Genomic DNA, 26,706 nt, shown 5'->3' on the forward strand with positions numbered 1-26,706 from the left:
GTCATTTCCACATGGCGAGCACTTTCTTCTGTGACATTCCTCCCAACTGTACTGCACAGAGGTGTAACTGCCACTGTCCTAGGAGATTCTCTAGATGCTTCTCTGCTGTTCTGATGGAGTAAAGTCCTATCCCCACAATCTACATCTGGACTTCTGGACAGACAGACACTGTGAGACAAATGTGTTTTGCTTTAAGTCACTAAGTTTACAATACTACAGTTACCTAGCAACCAATAACTAATGCACATGAGAAACACAATGTAATCAGAGAGCAAACTGAAGGCAACAGAATAACGAATATGAGACAGGAAGGTTCAGGCAATCACGGTAAAGGGAGACAGGAAAAGGTTATTCTGAAACACTTCAGAAAAAGGTCAGCTGGGAGACCTGGTGTAAGGGTTTCAAAGGTTCAGAGAAGCAGACAAGCAGAAGGAACAGCACAAAAGTGGAATCAATCAAATGCCAGAGACAGTAATAACATCACACTGAGGAACAGTGCAGAGGGCTGGTTAGGTGAAATGGGTCCAGATCTCAAAAGGCCTGCAAGGACAGGGGCTGAGTGGGCTCATCGTTGACACTATAGACCACAGCAGGAAAGCTAAGGCTCTTGAAGAGGAAAATGGCAAAATAAAAGCCCTATTTTCAAGAACTTAATCCTATCACAGCATAAAGAATGGAGCTGATTACAGATAAGAAGACCAAGAATAGATATGCTAAGCACAGTAGTCTTCATGAGAGGCTAACGGGTGGGGGAGGGGCTTTACTCACATTAATAACCAAAGGCATGCAAATTAAAGCTATAAAGCACTATTCTATGATTTATCAAATTAGTAAAGAATAAAACCTAATAATACTAACAAGGATAAAGCAATCTCAGACACTGTTGGTGGGAATGTAAATGCAACAGTCTTTATGGAAAGTCATTCAGCAATATGTATTAATAATCCTGAAATATTCAGACCCTCAAACTCAGTAATTCACTCCTTAGAGTAAACTCATTTACTCATTCAGCAAGTGTTACATGGATTGCCTGCTTCACTCCTGACACTGGGCTGGAATCTAAGGATCCAAGGCTGGAAAGAGCAGGCCTATGGCTTAGACAAAGTGTCGAGAAACACGTGGAATTATTTATATTACAGGCCACAAGGAGTGTGCTTCAAATGGTTATTTAAAATTGTGATAGGTGCTTTTTCATTTGGTAGGCAGAATGTCAGTCTCACATTTTAACTTGTGAAGTCAAAGGCATCTTCTCTGGATAGTGACCTTTCTGCTGAGAGAGACGAAGGATGAGAATTTAGCTACATGGAAAATGGGAAGGAAAAGAATTTCATAACAGAAGAGACAACATTCGTGAAAGAATGTCAGAGGCTTGTTGTCGCATGACTCAACAGATAGATATGATCACCAAATGAGGACCAGGAACTGTGGTACGGCCTTGAGATAAGTTAGGAGAAAGCAATCGAGTGTCAGCCTACAGCCCAGGGATAAGAGCCGCCGTGTTAACTGTGGAAAGACCGAAATGGCTACAGACAAGGGCGCCCAGTGCATGTGGCAGGAAGAGGAGTGGAATAAAGCTAATACAAAGAATGCTGCCTGCCTGTCACAGTTCAAATAGGCAGACGTACCTGAAAATGGATATCTAAGATTCTACCAGCCGTGAAAATCATTACCACTTAGAGACAGAAATGTTTGGCTGGGTTAGACTGAAAAGGTGAAGAGGAGATGAAGCAGGGGTTAAAAACACCTAAGTGGGCGTGATGACACAGGCCTTCAAATCCCAGCACCAGGGAGGATAAGGCAGGTGGATCTCTGTGACTTCAAGCCCAGTCTGATCTACATAGAGAGTTTCAGACCAACTAGGACTACACAAGGAGATCCTGTCTCAAAAAAAAAAAAAATACATATTAAATATGTGCAAGTTAAGAAAAAAATTACTTGGAAACCCATTTTCCCTATAGTTAAACATGAATGGCTTTTGACTATGCAAAATAGTCACAGAAAATGAGTCTTCTCAGAATAATACATGCTTTTTATTTACCAAAGTGTATATAAAAAGCTCAAAAGGTTTGGAATCTACCCTGACCCTACCCTGCCCAAGCTGATGAACACCACAGGGTTAAATGCAGAGAGTGGGACCTGCAGGTCTTAGGGCACATTCATGTTCAGAATCACAGGCAAGTCATGAAGGGAGCCATGAGGACAGTGGGCTGAAGCAAGAGACCCTCTCCTTCCTATGCCCCCAGCTGAGAGTATCATATACTTGGTCCATTCTAACAGTATTGGGGACTTTAAGGACATCTTATGACACAGGTGCTTTTCAGCTTCTACATGTCCAAAATTATTTGAAAATAAAAAGTCAACAAAGGAAAAGATAGAGGTACTCTCAGTACAAAAACTGACCCAAAGTCTGAAATGTGTATTAATTTCATGAGGCAATTATAAAAAAAAAGCAGAAATAAACCCGTTTTCTCAACTGCTAAGACTCTGTCCCCACTCTCTCAAAGGGTGCAGGATGCCAGTACATGTCAGGAAAGATGCTCACAGTCACTCAACCTAGGCAGTTACCTGAGCCTGTCGAAGCCTTTGTTACTTCTGTGTCACAAAGTAGTAAATGCTTGTCAACTGTGAGACGCTACACATACGTTAATTGCTGTTTCTTAAAACTTTATTTGACCTATTTGACCTCTTCCTCATTAGAGGGAGAACTTGTCTAAGAAAGGATAACTATTCAAAGTTCTTCAAGTTTGTGAAATCATCAAGTTCACTTTATACAGAAGGGGTCAAGATTCAGCCAATAAATTCACACAATAAGTTGTTACAAATTGTCTTCATGGCAGTTGCCTGCTACAACCTCAAAATGTTTTGATCTAACTTTTTCTATAAAGTATATTAGACTAATTAGCCTTGTTATCTTGCAAATAATTTTATTAATTCTGAAGACCTGGTTTGACTTGAAATAGCATAATGAAGTCTGATGGTACATTCACTCACAGTCTGAAGAATGAAAAAAGACCATACAGCAATCATATGTACAATGCGCTTACTGGATGAAATACATTTTCCTCATTGACATTAGAAATGAAATAATGCTCTTGAAGAAAAAGACAATTGAAGTCAGGAGTTTCAGGAAATCCTAAAGATGAACAGTGAGAACCCAAAGCAAATTTTTACAGTCTGTCAAAGAAGACACAGCTTTTCTGGAACTGGAAAGGCTTATACACTCATAAAAGATGCAATCACAAAGTATTACTCTGGAACTTTAAGGCTTGGGTATCCACTCCTTCCCTCCCTCCATCATTCAAGGGTCTACTCACTTCCGGTGGGTGTGGTCCAGGCCACTGTTTGGTATTGCTTCCAGCTTCGCATTTCTCTGCCCACAGATATTCCCATAGCTGTCGTATCCCGATACTAGTCTGGCGGCTGCACCTGTTGCTACTGAAAAGCCACAAATAAATCCCTAGGAAAGAAACAGAAAAAAACACACACAAATAAACCATTTCAATAGCAACAGTCACTACTTGATATGATAATGAGCTTCTTTTGTCTGCTGAAGGGAACAAAGAGCTGTATTTCCTTATAGCAAACACTATTACACTGTTTTCCTTGGTCTGCATGGGAAGAGCATGAAGGAGTCCACAGGGGAATACCATTTGCTTCTGGAGCAAAACAAATCCCAGCCTTCCATCTCTCAGGATCGCCTTTGCATTTTGTGACATTCATGGCAGTGCCTCCACACTGAACACCTGCTCTGAGTCACGCTGCATGCAGGGTATTTATCAAACATTCTCCAATTCTCCTGAGGTGGAAACCAAGGCCTGGCGAGGTTACACACACTATCCAAGGCCACAAAAGCTAGTAAAGATCAGTATGTAGAATCGAAGTCAGCTGTCATCATTCCCTAGTTTTCCTTGGTCATAAAAGAGCTCTGTTAAATGAACAACAAAGGATGCAGAGGGGGTTAAAATCCAGAGAGCAACAGGCTGTGAGGTCTGAATCATCACTTCACACAACCTTCCTGCAACAAAGCTGTATAAGGGCCAAGACTTACATCGTGAAGCTCACTCTTGATACAGCAGAGAGTGGAGGGAGAGTGAGCCACTGGCTTCATGGACTGTAAAGGTCACTTATCCCATGGGAATATGCTTCTTCCTGGTCCCAAAGGCAAATGGTAGACACTGGGGACCACATCATGCTTGCTGGGTCAGATATGAGCTGATCACAACCAAGCAAGGGAAGCCAAAGGCCGCCACAGCATAACAGGCACAAGAACAGCAAGTAAGATCAGCGATGGCTGATACACAGGCTGCACTGGACACGGGGAGAGGGGGTGGCCTGGCCATCGAGAGGACTCACTTCTGCTATTCTTAATCAGGTTATGAAGGCAGAGACAGTCACCAGCAATTCTTTTCTCAATGGTGCTGCTGGATCTCAGGCTGCAGAGGTGCATGCTCCTGTCTCAAGCAATTCCTCGGAGAAAAGCATTCTCCCCACTATGCATACTTACCCCAAAAGCCTACAAATCTATAAACTCTCTTTTCCAGATAGCTCTTCTGACTTTGTACAGATAATGAGAGATGCGAGCTATAGCTCTATTCAGCCGAAGTTTCTAAAAGCATACTCTGTGAGAAAGTGGACTGAGAAGGGCAACTACCCAGTTTTCTGGTCTGGGACTCAATCGACTTTCTTCCTCAGTTTACTCACTTGACAAATGGGCATAAAGAGTATGTAGCTCCTCGAGCTGGGTAGGGATTAAATAGCATGGTAGTGAGAGCTTAATAAATAGCTCCTATACTGATATTAGGAACCAGGGCATGTATGAGGGAAAGACTGTGGGCTTTGGAGTCACGTAAGCATGCATTATCAATGGACACTGAGGATGTCATTTTCTATGTGTATGACTTTGGTCAAACTTACTCAATCCTCCATGCCTCAGTTTATCCATCCACTAAGTGGGATTAAAATCACTCAACCCAAAGGCTGTCATAAGACATACTAGAGACAATACATGTGAGGTGTGTGTCATGGTAAATGCCAGCATCCCATTCCCTTGAATCAATAGTTGAGTGACCAGCACTGATGCAAGGCGTGGCTTGTCAGCTGTCACTCACTTTTACTCCCCCTGTACCCTGCTCCCTCTCAACTCCTCTTAACACTGGAGCATGCTAAGTGTCACCCCTGGACTTAACCAATACTAAGACATGAAAAAAAAAAAACCCTACTCTTGTATACACATACACACATTCAAATGAGCATACCCTTAATCCTATGTTTCAAATCCGAATTAGGATGCCATGTGCTGAGCAAGATCCTAAAGTAAGTAAGGGTAAATACAGAGGCTACAATGGAGAATTTTTCTATTATTTGGATCCAAAATGTCTCCCAAAAATCTGTGTTCAAAGTCCCCAACCTATGAGCCTATGACGTCCGGTCATGGCTGCTGCTTCATAATCTCTCGCTGTCAAGGCATGAGGTGACTCTGCTCTATTCCATGTTCCTACCACAAGGGGCCAACCACTGGCCCCAAAGCAGCAGACTGAACACTCTAAAACTTTAAGTCAAAATAAACTTTTTCACTTCATAAGGCGGCTGTCTTAAGTACTTGCTATAGTAACGGAAGGATACCAGGAAAGATCAGGGGGTAACAAAGGGAATAAGTACAGTGGATGGACTCCCCCAACATTACTACCTGGGAGCCTTTGATCCAATCACCAACATCCATCCTGCTCTCCTCATCTCTAACAGCAAGCAGCCCATCCCTTAACGTGATGGTGAGAACTAAACGCAACAACACAGATCCAATCTCTGGCTAAGTGTTTGCTACCCGGCAGGTGATCGATACACGGGAGCCGTTAGGAGTAAATCTGAACGATGAAGTCAGCCTGCAGAGGCTGACATCAGTACCAAGAAGTGACAAACCCCCCTTCATTCCCTGTGTCAGAACAAGGTTCTGTGAGGCGGGGGTAATGAGTAATATCGCTGGTAATTCTGTCGTCACACAAAAGCACTGTCGGGTCACAACTAAAGTTCTTTACTAGTCCGGAACAGCAGAGTGGTTAGTTAGAAGGTTATGTTCTTCTTTTAGTATTTATAGGTGTTTTTTTTTTTTTTGTTCAACATTTGATAGAAATGTTGTTAGGATTCCTTTAAAGGGTTTCTGATTTCCCTTCCTGGTTGTTTTTTTAACAGTACTGTTCAACACAATGGGTTCCTCCTCTTCACCATACGCCATCTCGGGGATGTGACAGGGCATAAATTACGTGAGAAATATGTATGTATGTTTAAACACACACACACACACACATATATATATTCATATGCCATACTGGGACACTGTCATATTTTCACATTGGTCATTTAAAATTCCTAGAAGCTTCCAGAAGTACTACAGCAGAGACTATGAGAAGCTACAAGGGTGAGATGGGGTAAGGTAAGGGTAGGTAGGTAGCAAGTCACTAAGGGGTGAGAAACAATGACTATTATCCTAGAGACTTCCTGCTTGATACGAGCAAGATGATGCAGAACAAGGCCCAATCTAATTAAAATTCCAATCTCTGTAAAAAAGAAAAACACTAAAATTCAAATGCAGATGACAATATCATTTCAGAAAAGGAAAAAAAAAAAAACACAGTACATGAAATTAGAATAGGGTGGGAGAGACTTTCCAGAACATACTCAATACTTTAAGGGCTTTCCAGAAAGACTAGGGAAAAGGAGCCCAGCAGAAAGAAATCACACCACAGGAGAGCCTTTGTCAATGTTGAGCGAGTCACAGTCACTATTACTAAGTAAGGGAAGCATGCTGATTGACTGAGGTACTGAAGGGTTTTGGGGACTACTGTGTGGAGAGGAACAGCCAGACCACTCACAAAACTCGGTGACTAAAAGCAGATACAGGTACAGAGAGCTAAGGGACAGGGGGTCGCAGACAAGACCTGGCTACTGATCATACACCAGTGAAATGAGAGAACAACTTGCAAATGAGAAAACTATGCTGCTCGCTCCTGTTCTAAGGGCTAGCGTTACCTAAATATGAATTTCTGCTTAGACTTGTGCACCACCAGGCTACGCGTTCCTGTCATGTGCACGTTTGATTTTCACACCTAAGTTTTAACTAGGCAACTGAGCAGAGCAGATGGTCTTCACTAGGTGTGGGGGTGGGGGCTCAACAAAACCTGAGGTGAGTAGGAGGAGGACGTGAACATGCCAAAATAATGTGGCAAAAATAGTACGCAGGGGAAATGAGTGACAGGCTAGCCGTGTTCCAGCAGTTCACGGCAACATATCCTCCTAGCTCTTTCTCGAACACCATCACATCCTAAGTGGCAATCAGTGCTAGAGTCGATCTCCCCAGTAACACACATTTAAAGCAGTGGGGTGGCACTTGGGTCTGGAGGTCCTCTTCTGAGAATCCTGGATGAGAAAGGATGCTGGGATCTAGCAGATAAGTCGGAATAGAAGGCCTGGCACAAAGGTACGCTTATGCAAACGAAGCTTCTGTGAGCACACCAAAACTATGGCTTCCTTTAAAGTTTAGTAGGATTCATTGCTCTAAAAGGAAGAAAAAAATGTTTGACAAGTCTAGGAAACTGTACTCAATACACACTTTTTGTAGCATATGAAAAAGAGTATATCCCCAAGAGGATAAAGTGTGAGGGTCCTAGATTATCAGGCCCTTTAGCTGGTTCAAGTCATTTTTACCATGGAATGGTTTACAGGGGGCATAAAATTAGGTGCCTATTTCTGGTAGGTACAGAAAGCATGATTGGGACTCTAGGAGAAACAGGTTAGGATTTGAGCTGAAAAATTCTACCCAGAACCACTAGAGAAAAGGCCTCAGAATGGGATAATTTGTCTTTCACCTCTGTGTCATGGTATCCACTGGGCAGACTACTTACATACTCCTAAATTTGTTTTTTGTTGTTGTTGTGGTGGTGGTGGTGGTGGTGGTTTTTCGAGACAGGATTTCTCTATGTAGCTTTGGAGCCTGTCCTGGAACTCGCTCTGTCAACCAGGTTGGCCTTGAACTCACAGAGATCCGCTTGCCTCTGCACCCCAGTGCTGGGATTAAAGGCGTGCACCACCACCACCCAGCACTAATTACTTACTTTTCCACCTCTTTCCTTTTCCTTGTTTAAAAAGCACCTGTCTTTTGAGTTTTGCAGCACTTATTTGGATTTCTGCCTTAAACTCCAAAGTGTTCAACCTAGAATCTCTTCCACCTTTCAAGCCACGTTTTTAAAAATAATTTAATTTTATGTGCATTGGTATTTTGCCTGCATGTATGTCTGTGTGAGGATGTTGGATTGCCCTGAAGCTGGAGTTACAGACAGTTATGAGCTGCCATGTAGGTGCTGGGAATTAAACCTGGGTACTCTTGAAGAACAGTAAGTGCTCTTAGCCGCTGAGCTACGTCTCTAGTCCCCAGGCCACCTTCTCAAAGCAGTCACATTACAGCCTCACAAACCCTTCCTGTCACTCGTCAGAGCACCAAGCAGGATCTCACTAGCGCCCCAGGGATCTGGCACCCACACTAATGGAGAGCTGAGGGAATGAGACTTCAAAATAAATTCTGGATGACGGTCGTGTATAGGTAGAAGTGAGAACTACCTGGCTGAAAATAGAATATTTTTAATATGGAATATTGAAAACAGGAATCTGGAAATGCACTGTTATGCCAGATATGATGGTAACATACCTATGATCCTAGCAGAAGGAGGATTGCAAGCTCCAGGCCAACAGGGACCAGATACACCAGCACATGCCTGGAAATCCAGCACTCAGGAAGCTAGCGCTGGAAGATTATGATTTGAAACCCAGTCTGCCGGCAAGATTTTGTACCCTCCCGGTTCCCAATCCCCCCAAAATTAAGTTCAAGCATGAATGATGATAACAATTCACCTTGGAAAGCACCTTAAGTTCTTGGCAACTCAGGCACTAAAAACCTTGTTATTAGAGAAAAAGAAATAAATAATGACAAGGAGATGGGCATGTACAAATAAAAAGATTTAATAATGTAGATGGGTGAAAGACAACAGGGTTCCAATATGTCTAACTAGAGTCTAAGTATCAAGGTTAAGAATACAAAAGCTACAAGCTAACCGGGAATGATCTATGAAAGGAGCAAGCAGGGTGTATCACTGAAGGAACAGAGAAAGCTCTTATCTTTGTCACTTACTAGATAAGCTAATACTTACCATCACTATACCTTGCTCACACACTGGTGTAGACTGTCTTACTGGATAATTCAGAGTTACATGAGCTACTTAAAGGAAAATGTGAACATAGATTAATAATGTTCAACAGATGCTTGTTGAGCGTATGTTTTAAAATTCCAGATGGAACTGGAGAGGTGGCCTCGGCAGTTAAAAGCATTCGTTGCTGTTGCAGAGGACCCAGGTTCAATTTTCAGCACCCATACAGCAGCTCACAACCATCCATAACTCCAGTTCCAGACCTGACACACTCTTCTGACTTCTACAGCCATCAGGTACATATGTGGCACAAAAATACACATGCAAGCAAAACACTGATACAAACAAAATAAAATAATAATTATTTTAAAGCTAATGAAGGAAAACATTGCTAAAGTTTTTGAAGAATAAAAATCAATACAGATGGAACATTCCTAATCTGAAAATCCTAAGTCTAAAATGCTTCAAGATCTGGAACTTTCTGAGGACCAGCATAAAGCCATGTGTGGAAAATTCCATGAATGACCTCCTGTGATGAGCCATAGTCAAAATTATATAAAATTGCCTGCAGGGTATGGACATAAAATATACATGAAGCATGAAGGAATCCTGTTTAGACTTGGGTTCCATCCCCAAGATACTTCATCTCACTGTATATATTCGCAAACGATCAAATTTTACATTTTTATATTTGTGTGCACATATGCACAGGGAGGTCACAGGACAACTGAAGAGAATGGGTTCTCTCCTTCCACCATGTGAGTCCTGCAGCTCAAACTCCGTCATCAGGTTGGGCACAAAGCTCCTTTGTCCGGTGAGCCAACCAAACGCTTTTAAAAGTTTGGAATGGGTAACACTTTGAACCCTGAGCATCTGGGATATGATTTACTACAGAATGAAATTCAAAGGGGGTGAATGAAAAAGACATATAAAACAAAGCCCAGAAACCAGAAGCCAAAACTATGAAACTCAGCTGTGCACGCAAGATGGGCAGAACTTTTAGATTACTTCCGTGTCCTCGTGGAGAGACATGACGTCAGCTCAGTTCCAAGGGAAAGCAACTATTTAAAGATTCACTCTAAAACAAAGAAAGCTGTGCGTATTTAAAAGCACACACAGTGGGTCTTAATTACCAGCACAATGAAATCGGCATCATATTAACTACCGCTGCATTAAAACATCGCAGTAAACAGCTCCTTATGCTCAGTCGCCCCCAGTCAGTCCATCAACACTAAAGACTGCACTTTCCTGGGCTGCTCGAGCACCTTGGGTGGCAGGGCACATGTTTTTCAGACATAATTCTCAAGGTCAGTTGCTATTTGCTCTGTGGTTATAATGGGTATGGAAAAGCTGTGGACCGACTTTAGTAGGCAGTCTTTCTGTGCTCCTTGTGAATATTCATGCATGCTGAACTTCTGAAGCGAGTCCTCTAAACTGAGCAAACTCCTTCCTGAAGTACCTCAGAAGGCCTGAGTTCGGAAATTAGTATTCTGACTTTTTCTATATGTCCTAAATGTGGTGAAACGGTACTTTTTCATATTGAAACAAATACTCCTTATGTTCCTAAGTTTATCGTATCTCATTCAAATGTATTGTTTTCTTTTCCTCTGCTGGAGATTAGAACTGTTACTACATCTGTGGCTACTAGCTATGCATCACAGATGATGTCTGCAGTGTGCAGAGAGCCAAGGAATCCTGACGACTTTCATTACAGACGAAAACCAACACTTCCCAAAAGAACCTCTATAGAAAATGCGGGACGATGGGGCCAAAAATACAGATCACAAGACCAGGGCTGTTCAAGACAGTGTGATGCATGCTGAGTGGAAGACTAAGAGTTGGAGAATGAAGCAATAACTAGGTTATATTTAGGAATATATGTATGCACAGATATGTATACAATAACAAAGGAAAAAGGGCCTTGAATTTGAAGGAGGGATATGTGAGGTTTAGAGGGAGAAAAGGGAAAGGGAGGTGGTATGATTATATTATAATCTCAAAAATAGAAAAAGCAGGGCAAAGTTTCCTGCAAGAAAAAGGTTGAGGCCTCTAGTGGTTCCACATGCACAATCCAGAAGTCTCTTGCAGAAGACAGTGGAGATAAGCGAGCCTCTAGGATAATCAGTACTTAGAGTATCAGGCTTAGTTCTCGTTATAAACAAGAGTTCCCTTGATGAAGAGGAAAGGGGTGATAGAAAACACTGACCAAGCGCAGAGCTGGGCGAGCAGCTCTTCCATTCACTAGCCATGTGGCCTGAGAGTCTTCCTCGTTAGGTTTAATCTATAAACCCTCTAAGGTTCCAAACGCCGGTCAGTGCTAACCCAGCTATCAATCATTTGGGGGCCTAGCACCCTGCCTATATGAATCCCTATATTCAGAACTCTGGCAGGCAGGCAGCATGCTCAGCACATTGCCCCGAGACTCTGCTCCTCATCCTCTCTACCAACATCCTGATTTCCAGAGAGATGCCACCCATCACGGTGGACCTAGGGCTGACCTGAGGGAAAAAAGCACTGGGCAGCCTCTTCCCCTGCAGGAAGAACTCAAACTGTGAGAACTTGAAAGTGTGGTGGATATTGGATAGCTAAACCCTCACGATTCCAAAAACATGCCAAGTCTCTGGGAAAAGAAGTGACCGGCCCAAAGAAAACCAGGAGGCTTGTATGGCTGGAGGAGTTGGTACTCAGCATTCTCAACTAACCATTCAAGATAAAATTCCAAAGAAACCGGTGCTGTGGAATAATCTTGTAAACTGCAAAGATTTGTCACTGGGACTGGTTTAATAAAAAGCTGAATGGCCAATAGGTAGGCAGAATTTAGGAAGCAGAGAGGATGCTGGGAAGAAGTGTGGAAATAGAGTCAACAGCCAGATGGAGAGGAAGCAGCATGGGCAGTAGAGTAAAGGTAATAAAGTCACAAGACAAAAAGTCGATTGATACAAATGGATTAAATTATAGCTAGTTAGTAACAAGCCTAAGTTATCACTAAGCTTTCATAATTAATAATAAGTCTCCATGTCATGATTTGGGAGCTGGGAGGAGGGACAGAAACACCTGACTACAAACTTGCATCAAATGATCTGACTTCCTCAAATGATTGGGTGAAAGGGCTAAGATTCTCATTGGCTCCTTTTCTAATCTCAGTTTTCATGTAACAAAACATACAAATAAAAGAAAGTAAAATAGCAAGGGAATACCAAATACTACTACTGAATTGCACTAGAGAGAAATTAACCCCCCTTGATGGCTTCTCAGGCCCTCCAATTATCCCAATCATAACTGTAGGGAAGAGATAAGATACACACACAGAGATCCGCTGGAAGCTACCCCTCCTGCCTCATTCCCTTGCATCCAGAGCCGAGGCTGGTTAGCCTGAGTGTCCTTACCATCCCAATGCAGAAGAGGACAAAGAGCAGCAGCCATGGTATGTCTGTGCAGCTACGGTCCTCCAAGGGCTTCCATTCTCGCTTGGAGCTCTAATTCAAGATACAAAGCAAGAGAACATGGTAAGTGCTGATTTTAGTTAAAACTGGAAAGGTTCAAACACACCACTTTGACCCACATCCTTTTTTTGTCTGGACAATGTCTACTGAAACTTTAAGATGAAACTCAAAGATCTGCGGTGTCTTTGTAAAGTCCACCCTAGGTTCCCTAGCCAACACTGTAGTGGCTCTAGTCCCACCTCTCCCCCGGGAGATATGGATAGTTTTTGTGGTACTCCACTGAAATATGTAGCATGCTGAACTGTTATTCTTTTCTTTTCTATTTCTCTTTTGAGACAGTGTATAGTGTAGCCCAGGTTGGTCTTGAACACCTTATGTGGCCAAGGATGACCTTGGATACCTGATCTTCCTGCTTCTACCTCTTGAGTATTGAAATTGCAGGTGCAAGCCGCCACATCTGGCTTATGAGATGCTAGGGATCAAATCCAAGGCATGGTGTATACTGGGCAAGCACCCACCAAAGCACGGTGCATACTATACCAGGCAAGCATCTACCAATTGAGCTACATCCCCAGATCTGAACTGTTATTCTTTAGCAGTCTGTGTCTGTAGCAGACTGCAATCAGCCCAATCTCACTTTCCATCATTTGTGATGATGCCTAAACCTTTATATGTTCTTAATAAGAGCTTTCTAAATGGATGAACATGCTCTTCAACTTATATGAGCTTTTTCATTGTGTGTCCAGACAGTAAACAAACAAATAAAACATATTACAACATGTTTTCAATATGGTCTCTTTCAGGAAGCAAGCCCATCAAATGAATTCCTTTTTTAATTTTGGTTTTTTGAGACAGGCTTGTCTGTGTAGCAGTGGATGTCCTGGAACTCAGCCTGTGGACTAGGCTGGCCTTGAACTCAGTCTATAGACCAGGCTGACCTCGAATTCACAGAGATCTGCCTGCCTCTGCGTCCTGAGTGCTGGAATTAAAGCCATAAGCCACTACCACACAGCTTCAAATAAATTCTTAAGAGGGAGATTTGTCAAAGTTAAATACAATTCAAGAAGGAAATATTCATTTTTTTTCTAGACAGACCTGAGCAACTCCTAAACCACCATTCTTGGATTTTCACTGTGTTCCTAGAAAAGACAAACATTTCTGCTTCAGAGAGATTCCTATCTAAAGAGCTAGAGGCTCTCTGAAAGTTAATTTGCAAAGTATTGACTGGATTTCCAATCCAATATTTTTTCTTAGGTTCTTTGGTCAGCTCACACATCCTTTTCAATCATGCTTCTGAACTCCCTGAATCTCACGACCTGTCCTGGAAACAGAGCAGGGAAGGGAAGGAGAAGGCAGCCTCAAAAAAACCAGGAGGCCACAACCCTATACAAGGAACTGTGGAAAGCTGGGAAAGGGAGAGATGGCCTTTGCTAGGGAAGAGCACACCACTGGTTGTCCGGTGCCAAAGGGTCATTCCTGAAAACATACATATAAGTAACACTGTGTAGGCTAAGTAGCTTCTATTTAGGAATATATGTATATGCACATATGTGTGCAATAACAAAGAAAAAAAGGGCCTTGAATTTGAAGGAGGGTAGGGAGGGGATATGGGATGGTTTAGAGGGAGAAAAAGGGTAAGGGGAAATGGTGTGATTATATTATAATCTCGCAAATAGAAAAGGCAGGGCAAAGTGCCGTGCGAAGAAAGGTTGAGGCCTCTAGTGGTTCCACACGTGCAATCCAGAAGTCTCTGGAAGACTTGTCAGTAGGAAGGGGCCCTAGCAGAAGGCAGTGGAGATAAGCGAGCCTCTAGGATAATCAGTACTTAGAGTATCAGGCTTAGTTCTCATTATAAACAAGAGTTGTAAACAATGTATATCCTTTGATGAAAGCTACAGATTCTTCTCTTAAAATATAAACATATATCCACATTATTTTCACAAGAATCCAGACATCAAGGTTAAGAAACTCAATTAGAATTAGAATAGCTGCCTATGAGGTCCTGAGTTTAATTCCAGGCGCCCACACGGTGGCTCACAAACCATTTGTAATTCCAGTTCCAGGGGAGACAACTCTTGAATACATGTACGCACACACACACACGCACACACACACACACGCACACACACACGCACGCACGCACGCACACACACACGCACACACACGCACACACGCGCACACACACACACTCACACACACACGCACACTTACACACACACACGCGCACACACACACGCACACACTTATACACATAAAATAAATAAATCTTTTTTTAAAAAACTGCCTAAGAGATGGGGAGAAGACTCAGTTGGTAAAGTGCCTATGTGTGATCATGGAGACCTGAGTGTGATCCCAGCACCCGCATAGAAAAGCCAGCAGTCCTGGTGTACGCCTGTAATCCCAGCGCTGGGTAGACTGGGACGGGAGGATCCGTGGCACTTGCTGGCACCAAGACTTGCTGAACAGATGAGCTCCAGATTCAGTGACAGACTGTTTCAAAAAAACAAGATAGAGGACCCAGTAGACCAAGGCACCTGCCCCCAAGTGTGATGAACTGAACTCAACCCCCAGGATCCACACGGGAGAAGAGAACTGACCTCTGTATGCATACGCTGTGGCACGTGCACTTCCCTATACACATGCATAATAAAATAAATAATATATATTTATAACTGTTTATATATAATGTGAAGAGTAGTTGAGGAAGACATAGGATGTTCACTCAGACATAGGATGTTCACTCTGGCCTTGCCGTGCACGTGCGTGCATACGTACTTATACACATGTACACACACAAATACCACACACATCATAATCCACAAATAATAAACAAACAAATGAATAAATAAATAGCTGCCTATCAACAATGAAGGCAAAGAATCTGAGCTACAACCATTTCTTTCTTACTCCTAAAACTGCTAAAGACAAACGCCCCATTATGCCTTACACTGTTGAATTGTTACAAAGAAAATACTGTTAGCTTGTTCCCAGACACCCTCACAAGGAAACAAAAGAACACCAGTCAGTCATGGAAAAAAAAGTCCTCACCCCAAGACTAACTAGCATTGGAACCCAGGAAGGAGTGGGCAGTCTCCTCCAGAGGAGCGCAGCACTGTGGCGTTAACAGATGAAGATTCCTCTCCCTGGCTCTGTCATTAGTTAGCTGACTTCAGAAAAATGCTTCCACTCCTTGGGTGGTAGGCAATGAGAGGGACTGGGTCTCCTAGGTTTCTTCCAGCTCTACAAACCCATGACCAGGATCGCACTTTCATAGGCTGACAAGAAAAACAACTACAAAATAACAACATAGCCCTTGTGTTGTTCAAATGTCTGCACTGTGGTCTGTACTTTGGAAGACAGCTGTCCACATGAGGAAAAAGAATGTTTCTTTGTATTAAATAATTAAATAATGCCCACTGCAGTAAAATTACTCACAGAGGAAGAATTTGGAGACGGCTGAAATTCATGATATTTACTCCATGGTAATTTCTAAAGCAGTAGTTCTAGAAAACACTATTATTTGTACAGAATGCACAGGAGGGCCAGAAGCCTCACACTAGAGCAGTTTCTTTATCTGCAACCGTTCAGACCAACACTCAGTTTGCTAGTGCTTAGATTTCCTTCTATAACACAAAGTCAGAGGGATTTCCCTTTGACAAACAAATACAAAGACCCAATATCACATCAGCTCGTGCTGCTGTGAGCTACTGCTGTCCCAAAGGAGATAGCAAGCAGTAAGGATGGGAGTTACAGAGAAAACACAGCAACAATATCCAGGGAGAGAAGACAAGCCAAAGGGCAGTATGGTACCCACACTGTAGCGAAGGAGACTCCTACAAGAGGATGCTGTGCTTAAAGCAGTGGATTCCTGGTTATTTTTATTACACATCAATATTTGCTCTTTACTTTAACCCCCTCCTGTCAAAAATCTCTCTTTACAATGTGACCTTTTCCATAAAAGGTGTAAGAATACTAAACTCCCTTTTTCCTTTAGTTATATTAAAATATTGATCTGGTGGCAGTATATTTCATTCTGGCTGATATTTTTCATGCTATCAACGGCTGATTTCTTATTACCCAAAAATTCCTAAACACATGGTCTCCTCTCTTCCGAACAGTTCAATGTTTAGGTACCATCCTTGCTCCAAAGATGAACAAACTCAGGCTCAGGCATTAAATAAGCAGCCCCAGCCAGGCTTTAAACCCAAGTCCATGACTCCAAAGTCAACTCCAGGAAGACTGCTAAATCTTCTTATAAGCAGTCAGTATGGAGCGATTGCAATTCTTCACACAGCAAATACTCAGAAACCAGGCTGATAACGGAACATCCTTTAAGTGCAGAGGAGACATGTTATGAGCCGTGAAATTTTTCGAGTGAGCCAAGAAGCCCAATGGTTCAAAATTTTTAATGATTTTTTAACAGACGTAACCAAGTGACAACTGGATTTAATGCTGTTTCTTCCAATTAACGTCCTATATAAACCCAGCCAAAGGAAAATGTGCTGCAGCAGCACTTTTAAAATGTGATTTGTATTCTTTCCCCAGATTCTACAGATTAATAGACTGCCGGTAAGTGCTAGGTCGTCTCCTCTCACAAACACTACCTGTTAGGAAGCACAGAACCAAGCGACCATGTAGAGCCACCCTCAGCAGAAACTGAGCTTGGGAGGAAGAGAACAGGTCTTAGCCAAGGTTCCCACTTCATCCATGAGTTCTTTACAATTCTCAAAACATTGCTGTCGGGACTGTACTCTCTCTGCTTTTCTATTTGTCAGAAGGAAACCAAGGCTCAGGGGAAAAGCTCTGCTGAAACCGGAGTTCTCAAACTCTAGCAGAGTGATATAAGCATGCAAAGAAAGAGTCGAGGAAATGCTGAACATTTTTTTAAAATCTAACATAGGCATTCAGGCTTGTCAGTAATTAAATATAGTCAAGGAGGTGGTCAGTACCTCAAGGTACCCAAGACAAATAACAAAGAAGTTAAACTCAGAAACCAGAATACTCTTCCCAGTGGAAGACAAAAATGACGATTTAACATAAGCATAAGAGAAAGATGTGATGGAACAGAGGAAATATTTGAAGACATAGCAACTGAAAAGTTTCCAGAAATAATAAAAAAGGACATTAGAATATAAAAAATATTAAAATAAAATAATAAAAGAGCCAAGGAATAAGAAATAGAGCATGTACATACACATGTAAACCTGCTTGCAAGTGCCAGAAGAAAAAGTATGATTGCCTGAAATGAGTAAAAGGAAGATTTGAAAATAACAAAGTGTTTTTAAATGTTGAAAGATGTTAAATATGTGTGTATAAAAGTATCTACACTGCCAGGAGGTGGAGACCCACATCTCCCCCCCTCCCAAGACAGGGTTCCTTTGTAGCTCTGGAGCCTAACCTGGAACTCACTCTGTAGACCAGGCTGGCCTTGAACTCAGAGATCTGTCTGCCTCTGCCTCCCAAGTGCTGGGATTAAAGGCGTGCACTCCCATTGCTAAATAAATGAGTCTGCTGCAGGCCTGACTCCCAGTATCTATGCCATTGATGCCACGCCTTCTCACCTCCTCCCCAAGGAAGCCATTAGGACCCAGCTATACACACTGATAATTCTTTTGTATATTGGTCCAAGGCTAATATAGAAGATAAAATTACAATTTGTAGTACTGGTTTAAGCATCCTGGTCCAAAACACTCAATCAGATGTTTAAATCCAAAACTTCTTTTTGGGGGCTGTGGGGGGGGAGTTAGACAGGATTTATCTGTGTAGCCCTTGCTTCTGGTCCCAAGCATCGCAGATAAGGGATACTCAACTAGAACTACTATTAGACCATTAAAAAGTCCCATACATGAGAGCCACCAAGATGGCTCAGCAGGTAGAAGCACTTGCTGTACAAGCCTTAAGACTGACACCCAACCCTTCAATCCATGGTAAGAGGAGAATCAGGGCTTGAAAGTTGCCATGGGATATGCATATAAACACACACACAGAGAAATAATGCATAAAATTTAAGAATGTGTATATGGTCTTCTAAGCCAGACCATAGATAACACTCAAATTATTCATGTTTTCATATCCTTAAAGATAGGTAAGAGCCAGCCAGGCGGTGGTGGCACTCGCCTTTAATCCCAGCACTCGGGAGGCAGAGGCAGGTGGATCTCTGTGAGTTCGAGGCCAGCCTGGTCTACAAGAGCTAGTTCCAGGACAGGAACCAAAAGCTACAGAGAAACCCTGTCTCGAAAAATCAAAAAAAAGGTAAGAGTCAGCTGGGTCTCAGATATGGAGGAAGAAAAAGGATAAACCCTTCCAAGCCAAAGAGGCCCAGGTAACAGCTAAAGACAAAGACTGAATGTCCCCTGTCCTCTTTTTATATTGTGCCTCCTATATGTAAACTTTAATTAAGATAGATGTGAAAAGTTTCCCCAAAGATACCTTTAGTAATATAATAACGTATTATGTCAGGCTCTAAATCTTCCCTGTTAAGGCCATGTTTCTATAAGCCTGGCTTCAAAATAATAGAAACTAAAGGTCAGTTAAACTGGTGGTGTTTGACTGGGTGCTAACACCGTTGGCATTTTGATGGTTCTTCAAAGAAGCACTGAGCACTACACACAGACCTGAGATTCAGTGGCAGATTAGGCAGCTCCTGTCCTTACTGAGCTCTTGTTGAGTGGGAAAGACACAAATCAAGTGCTGTGGCACTCGAACAGTGCCAACACAGAGGGGCACGAGGTACTGAAGAAACACAGACAGGGAGCCACAGAGAAAGCATTCTGAGCTCTGCTGGAAATCACCTTGTAAACGTCTGCAGCTTACAGGCTGAAGCAAACACAGAAATGATCCTTTAGTGTGTAAAACAGAAGGTGTCGTGAGCCCCCAAACATACTAAAAATTCTTGGGAACTATGACAGAGAACCACCCACTGCCAAGTACAAATTTTATTTCCACTCAGAAATGGTTAGTAGAAAATAAATAGAAACACTAAGTTGGCCATTTCTCAGATTTCTTTACATGCTTACAGGTTTTGTCTTCATTTAGGAAGAGATGCTGGAAAAGAGGAAAATAGCTGGTTTTGTTTTCTTAACCCAGAGGGCTGTATTTACCAAGCCTCTTGGACAGTGTTTCCATGTGCACATCATCATTGGTGAGATGCCTGTTAACGCCGAGGTAAGAACTCCTGGTCACCTATATCAAGGGCTGCTACCACCTGGAACTAAGCCAGAGAGCTGCTTCCTTCAGCATTGAATACAACCAGCCCAGAGCGTGAGAACAGGTGTGCGCAGTAGAGGTTAAACCTGCAGACAAACACATGACAAACCAGCCCTGATCTCCACCTCACTTGGGCTGGCAGTTCAGAGTTATATTACCCATAATCCTGTGTCTTCATTAGCTGGGAGGTGTCCAAACATCCATCACTGATAACAAAATACCAAAACTTTGGGATTGAAGCAGAATCTGAGTTATCCGTATGGTAGTCATCGATGCACGCTTACATCTGCATAGGTCAGCAATAAGGAGCACGAAGCCGATAAGCTAGGGCTGCACAGAACCTGAAGCCAGGACGTAATGACAAGCACACTTGTCACCTGTCCTGTCTGCTGCCTGAACCTCTGCAGCAGAGATCCATTATTGCGGTCTTTCCCGGATTAGAGGACAAGCCAATAATGCCTGTGAAGGGCAAAGGCAGCTTTGGTACGGCCTTTCACCAGGACAGATTCCCACAAGGGTTGGGCAATTTGCAACTCTTCCACCCCCCCCCCCCCCGCCTCCTTCATGCCCCCCACCATGAGCATCAGCCTCGATTTCCAGGCTTAACTAGGCCATTTCTAAAACGAGCTGATAGTCCACAGCTCTGCTCTAGCTTCTGCTGTCCCAACTGCCCACTGGTACACCCCCAAGCCTCTCTGAATACATCCATCTCAAAGGTCCCTGCTACACAGGAACGCGTCTGACTCAGGCATGTTCTGTGGCAATACTAGTCTACCAGTGAGGGCTTTATGTGCTTCTTGTCAATCTGATTGACGCAAAGACCTCTAGTATTAAAGACAAAGAATTGTGTACTGGATTCTCCGAAGCTCCCTCCAAGGACGTACTGCTTCATTAACTCCCCCAGGATGCTTTTATTTGCACAGAGTCGTAACGGAAGAATAAAAGAACTGATGTGTATCGTTTTGCCAGTTTTCAACAGAGTGAGCAGGCATGATAAAGTTGGGAGGCAATAAAACATGGAGGCTTCCAGCCTTGTGTTCAGCACACCTGCAAATAAAATCTTCTAATAGGATTTTTCAAAGACACTGCCTGTCCTTTGGGAAAGCTCGGTCAAGGGCCTGGAGTGCATAACTACTTACATTTACCATAAGTAACTCCGTTTCATTTGCTAAGCCTGGCGATGACAATTTGTATCGTGAAGGTGAAAATGAAAGCGTGGTTTTTAACAGGCAGTTAAAGGTAATAAGACACGGCGAGTGGAAAGATACGGACATCTGTGTCTAACTACTTTTCTTAGTTCATGAACTTTCCGCTAAGTCGAAAGCACTCATCTGTCTAAGGAAAAGGCAACCTAAAGTTGCTTTGCGAGCTGTGTGTAGTGATGGAGGGATCCCAGGAAGCTATGTCACCAAAGACTTCATTATGCCTCCAGCTCCTCTGAAAGAAACAATTGAGGGTCTGGGATTCAGCTTGCTGGTGACTCTCCTTCTTGCATGTGATAATTGCTGGGCAGACGCCAGGTTAATCCTTTTCTGCAGCATTGCTAATCATACCTTCCGCCTCTGTCATCAGCTGGTGACAGCTGAGTACCACCAACTTTTATTTCTTTTGAATCAGCCTGAAGCAATCTTTTAAAAGTAAAATTATCACTAATTTTCTAAAATTGTATTATGGGATTCATTTGACTCCTATCACATCCTACAGATGCCAAAACTTCAGGAGCTGATGATGCCCAGGACAGACAGACAGAATCAAATGTCTGTTTTACAGCTTCTACCTGCCACACTACAGCCCAGAGGTTCTCAGCCTTCCTATTGCTGTGACCCTTTAATACAGTACCTCATGTTGTGGTGACCTCCAACCATAAAATTATTTCATTGTTACTTCATAGCTGCAATTTGCTATTGCTATGAGTTCTAATGTATAAATCTATGATTTCTGGTGATCTTAGGTGATGCCTGTGAAACCAAAGGGGTCAAGGCCCACAGGCTGAGAATGACTACAGACTACTATCATGCTATTCTGTAACTTTGTAAAATTTTTCAATAAGATTCTTAATCCAGTTGTGCTCCCTATCCGTAATGGAAATATTTTGTGGCTCCAGTAACCTATGGGAGGCAACATAAGAATCACATAATCATGAAAAAGCATGGAGGTGACTATGAGTATATTTATGATTTAATTAAAATAAGGCATTTAGTCAATGAAAATATTTTCATTCCACAATTTTCAGTGCATAGTAGCCATGTGTAACAATGTAGTTCAGTTGCAGGACAATAGCTTAAACATGCATCATCTCCCCCCTCAAATATGGGTTATGCTCTGCTCCTTTATCTCTGTTTGAACACACTGGGTATATATATATTACCATCACAGTAATTATCACTCTATATAATTGTTTCCCCTGGCACATTACGAGTTTCTTGAGTTTAAGGACAATGTATCTGTTTAAATCAGAAGTCGGCCCTGTTTAGATAGACATGGAAACATTCTCCCCAGAATGCAAGTCTAAGACAATACACACAGAATCTTCCCTTAGGCAGCTGGATATGTATTGATTTTTCCTGTCTCGCAGTATATTTGGGGGCCAGGACTTCTTGGTTTTGTTCACTGCTATAGGTGAAGAAAAGCCTGGCATGTTGTAGGCTCTCGATAATTATTTACTGAATGAATCAACAAGGCTAGGTCTCTTACCGCCGGGATGAAACACTGTGATACAAGCATCCCTGTCTCTCCTGCAGCAGGTAATTTCCACTGTACCAAAGTTGGCTCCTTTCCTACACATGTATTTCTCAAAGATGCTCACTAATGGTTATATCGGAAAATAAAGTCTATATATTTGGAAGTAGTGGTAAATGAAATCTAGATTTAAGATTTTTTTTTAATTTTATTTTATGAGATGCATTTACATCCATACACCACATGTGTGCCAGGTACTCAGAGACCAAAGAAGGGTGCTGGATCCCCTGGACTAGAGCTACAGACAACCATGAGCTAGCAGGTAAATTCTAGGATTCAAGCCTAGATCTTTTGGTTGTGAACTTAGTCTTTAACAGCTGAACCACTTCTCCTGCCCCAAAGCCAGGTCCTTGAAAAAAGCAACCAGTGATCTTAACTGCTGAGTCATTTCTCCAGTCCCTCAAAATCTAGTTTGAGGGAGCTAGTTCTTTGAACCTTTATAGTGACACTCTCCACAAAGTATTGAGTCACACACTCTCTGGGAAACTAAGATGAAAACAACATACTTAGTATATTTCTTTTTTAAAAAATATTTATTAGCTATTAGTTATTATTATTATTTGTGTGTACATGTATGCATGTGTGAATACATGCATGCATATGTGCATGTGTGCATGCGTGTGTATGTGTGTGTGTGTGTGTGTACCATGTGGCCAGAAAAGAGCCTAAGATTCCCTGGTGCTGGAGTTACAAGTGGTTATAAGCAACCCAACATAGGTTCTGAGAACTAAACTTGGGTCCTCTGTAAGAGCAAAAGAACACTCTTAACTGCTGAGCCATCTGTCCAGCCCCATCTCACCATACTTCTGAAAACCACGGTTACAAAGGCTGTGGTTAAGTAGATACTCCTACTGAAAAGCCTTCACATCAAAGGCTGGCAACATTGGTTAAAGCTATATTAAAACAGTAATATAAACTGGTAGGCCACTTTCAGAAAGTAATTTGGCAATATCCTTCAAGAACCCAAGGAAATAATCTACAACAGCATATGGCCGCACGTAACATGTTCGATACAGTGTTACTATGAGAAATAATTAGAAATTAGCTAGACATAGAAAACTATGACAATAGAAATCTACATGCTTTCATATCCTTAAATATAAAAATGGCATATTAAGCAATCATAGAAATAATTAAGAAAACTGCATAGTAATATAAAGATAATTATAAAAAAAGTTGTATGAAAAACATGAAGTTCCATCTACTCTCTGGTTTGGTAGCTAAACAAATCAGAATATGCGAGTTTGACAGTCCTGAAAGGGGATGGAAATAAGTCTGATGTATTATGTATTTTCCATTTTGATTTTTCATTAATGCTATTTAATCATGGAAGAAAGAAAAGAGAATACTGGCTCCCCCTTCTCCAGATTAATCTTTTTCTACTTTCTTGTTATAAAAGTCAGCTACAAAGAGACACAGCATCAAAACCACTGGAAAGAAATGTTTAAGTAAGTCTATCTGACACTGAGGACAGATCAGAACACTTCAAAGTTCATTAGAAGGCCACACGCTAAAAATAGCCTGGGCGGAAGCAAGACTTCTGTTGGGAAATGAAGGGCAGGAGTGTTAGGAGGGAAGCTGGCATAGCGAGGCACAGGAGCCCACGCAGCTTGAACCCCAGCTCCTCTTCCCCATGAGTGTGGTGAGCCAGCCTGGCTTCTCTACTTCTCAGATAAAGGTAGCTACCGCTTGGTGGTGCTTAAAGGCCTCTAGCAGAACTGAGCTCCACACACCCCTGATGCCCTTTCTCAATGGGGTACAGGGAAGCTTCCCAAAGAGGCATTCAGGGAAGAACACTTCCACAAATACTAGTCCCCAACACCTGTGCGTTGTTCCCAAGGTACAAACGTCATGTAAAACACAAGCTTGCAAAGCAAGAAGTGGACGAGCGTACAACTGGTCAAGAAGCAAGAGAACAGCACCACTCAAATGATATACACTGAAGGGAGCTGAACCATTTTCTTCATCGTAACCCCCACTCCATCCTTACTGAGTAGTTAAGGAGCAATAAGGACAATACAGTTGGAGGTATATACATGATGTTTTGATAAATGTATATGTTGGAAGGTCTTAAATTCTTAATGAAAATCAAAGAAAACTCCAATTCTGAAATCCATAATGAACGTAACAATTTTAAGACCCTATTCCTTTGGTCAGTAATTAGTCATTACCACAGTAAAGGAACTATGTTGGAGCATGTGAGAATTCATCAGTTGATTTCTACCTCTGAGCCACTTTTCTCTTGCTAACTAACCATTTCTAGATCCTACCTCTCCCCTCCTCCCTCTTAGAACACAATCCATTTGAGTTCACATGAGAACGATGCTGACTGGCAAAACTGCGCTAACATTTCTATGGTGCTGAGAACTGAATATACATAACTATTCAAGGTGAGAAAAGTCACAAATCAAATATATCAGACACAGTACCAAATAATCTGCTTTGATACGTGTATTAACACGCCTGTATACTGCCATGCACACTGACACATTACAACTAGTCCAATGTACATACAGCATATGGTAAGGTACTTTGTTTACATTAACTTATTTAATCTGCACGACCAAACCACAAAGTTGATGGTTTCCTGTTTTACTGATGAGGACATGAAGAAGGGCAGGAGCGTTAAGTCATATGCCTATGTGGCATGATAAGTTCCACAAGAGAGCAAAGTGAGTATTCGGCTCCAGCCCCTCAGCCACTGTGTGCAGCTGAGTGAGCAAACCAGGGCCGGTCTGCCCAATAAGGACACTGTGAAATCCCTGTGTGGAAACGAACAGGGAAAACAGGAAAAGGAAAAGCATAAGAATTACAAAAAAAAATATTTTCATGACACTTTATACAGTTAACTTTTTTCTTACAAGAAAATTATAGATTCTAACCAAGAACACCATATTAAAGCATTTGTGTTTTGATTTTATACGTAATTCCCAAATGTCCAAACAATTACTCTCGCTATTTCAAGAAGACACTGCGGTGATGGTTAGCAGGTAGAAACAAACTGTTGTTTCCTCCTGACCATCTGGACCGTCTATCTGTGAAGTGTTTTTCTGCATTTCAGGAAGAACAAAAACATCAAGCACTTCTTTGCCATACCAGGCATACCATAGAGAGATGTCCCAGTAGATGAGAACACTGCTCCTACAGAGAACCTGGTTCGATACCCAGCATCTACATGGCAGCTCACTACCATCTGCAACTCCAGTCCTAAGGGATCCCAGACCTTCCTCTGGCTTCCGCCCTCTCCTGGGCATCAGGCACGCATGTGGTACACAGACTCACATGCAGACCAAACACCAATACACATAAGATAAATTAACTGATTAAATTTTAAAAGAAATCACATACAAATATATGAAGAGGGATTACATGCAGTATGGTCCACCCCCACTAGGGAATATTTATCCAGCAGAAAGGAAGGAAGTAGTGAGGAGGGACACAACATGGGCAAATTCTGAAAACATTGTCAAGGAATCCAGACTCTATGTGAAGTGTGCACATTGGCGACTCTCTAGGTAGAAAGCAGGACAGTGCTCACCCAGGGCTGAGTGGGAGCTCAAGGAGATGGAAACAGGAGCTGGCTGGGGTTTGTTGGTGGGGGAACGGTTTGTGAAGGTGTTCTAAAACTGATTAAGATGATGATTCACGCAACTATGAGGAAGTAATAAAAATTACCGTGCAGTAAATTTTAAATGAGAAAATCGTACAGCATGCGAATTACATTTCACGGAAGTGTTCCATGTGTAGAAGAATGACCCAAACCCCAAATGGGAAGTCCTGATTTCATGTGAACTTAGGGAGCATTATTCATGCAGCTATCACGTCAGAGAGATAAAAGCAAACGTGCATCATTGAAGAGCTAATGAAATCTGACAAGCAGTCCTTTTCTTTAAAGATTTAATTTTCCAGTATGGGTCTTCGTGTGGGTGTGTGCGCATGCTGGTGCCCATGGACGCCCAGAGACATCAGGTCCCCTGGAACTGGAGTTAGGGGCTGTTTTGAGCATCTGACACTGGGTGCTGGGAATTGAACTTGTGCCCTCTACAGAAGCAATGCAAGCTCTTAACCGCTGAGCCATCTTTACAACTCCTAAGTTGTTTGGTTAGTTGGTTTAGTTTTGGGTTTTT

At 42.3% G+C, this 26,706-nt stretch overlaps 1 protein-coding gene across 3 annotated transcripts in view; it reads right to left on the reverse strand.

Annotated features, from left to right (window-relative positions):
- The window catches only part of Slc44a1 (solute carrier family 44 member 1), a 148,535-nt gene that overhangs the window by 94,761 nt on the left and 27,068 nt on the right, over positions 1-26,706 (reverse strand). For all 3 annotated transcript variants that reach the window (XM_057790341.1, XM_057790340.1, XM_057790339.1), the window contains exons 2-3: positions 12,578-12,667; positions 3,315-3,457 (exon numbers count right to left, since the gene is read on the reverse strand). In XM_057790341.1, the coding sequence (XP_057646324.1) occupies positions 3,315-3,457; positions 12,578-12,667 (233 nt within the window). The remainder of the gene's footprint in view (positions 1-3,314; positions 3,458-12,577; positions 12,668-26,706) is intronic.

This window comes from Chionomys nivalis, chromosome 16, assembly GCF_950005125.1.
Source record: "Chionomys nivalis chromosome 16, mChiNiv1.1, whole genome shotgun sequence".
Lineage (NCBI taxonomy): Eukaryota > Metazoa > Chordata > Mammalia > Rodentia > Cricetidae > Chionomys > Chionomys nivalis.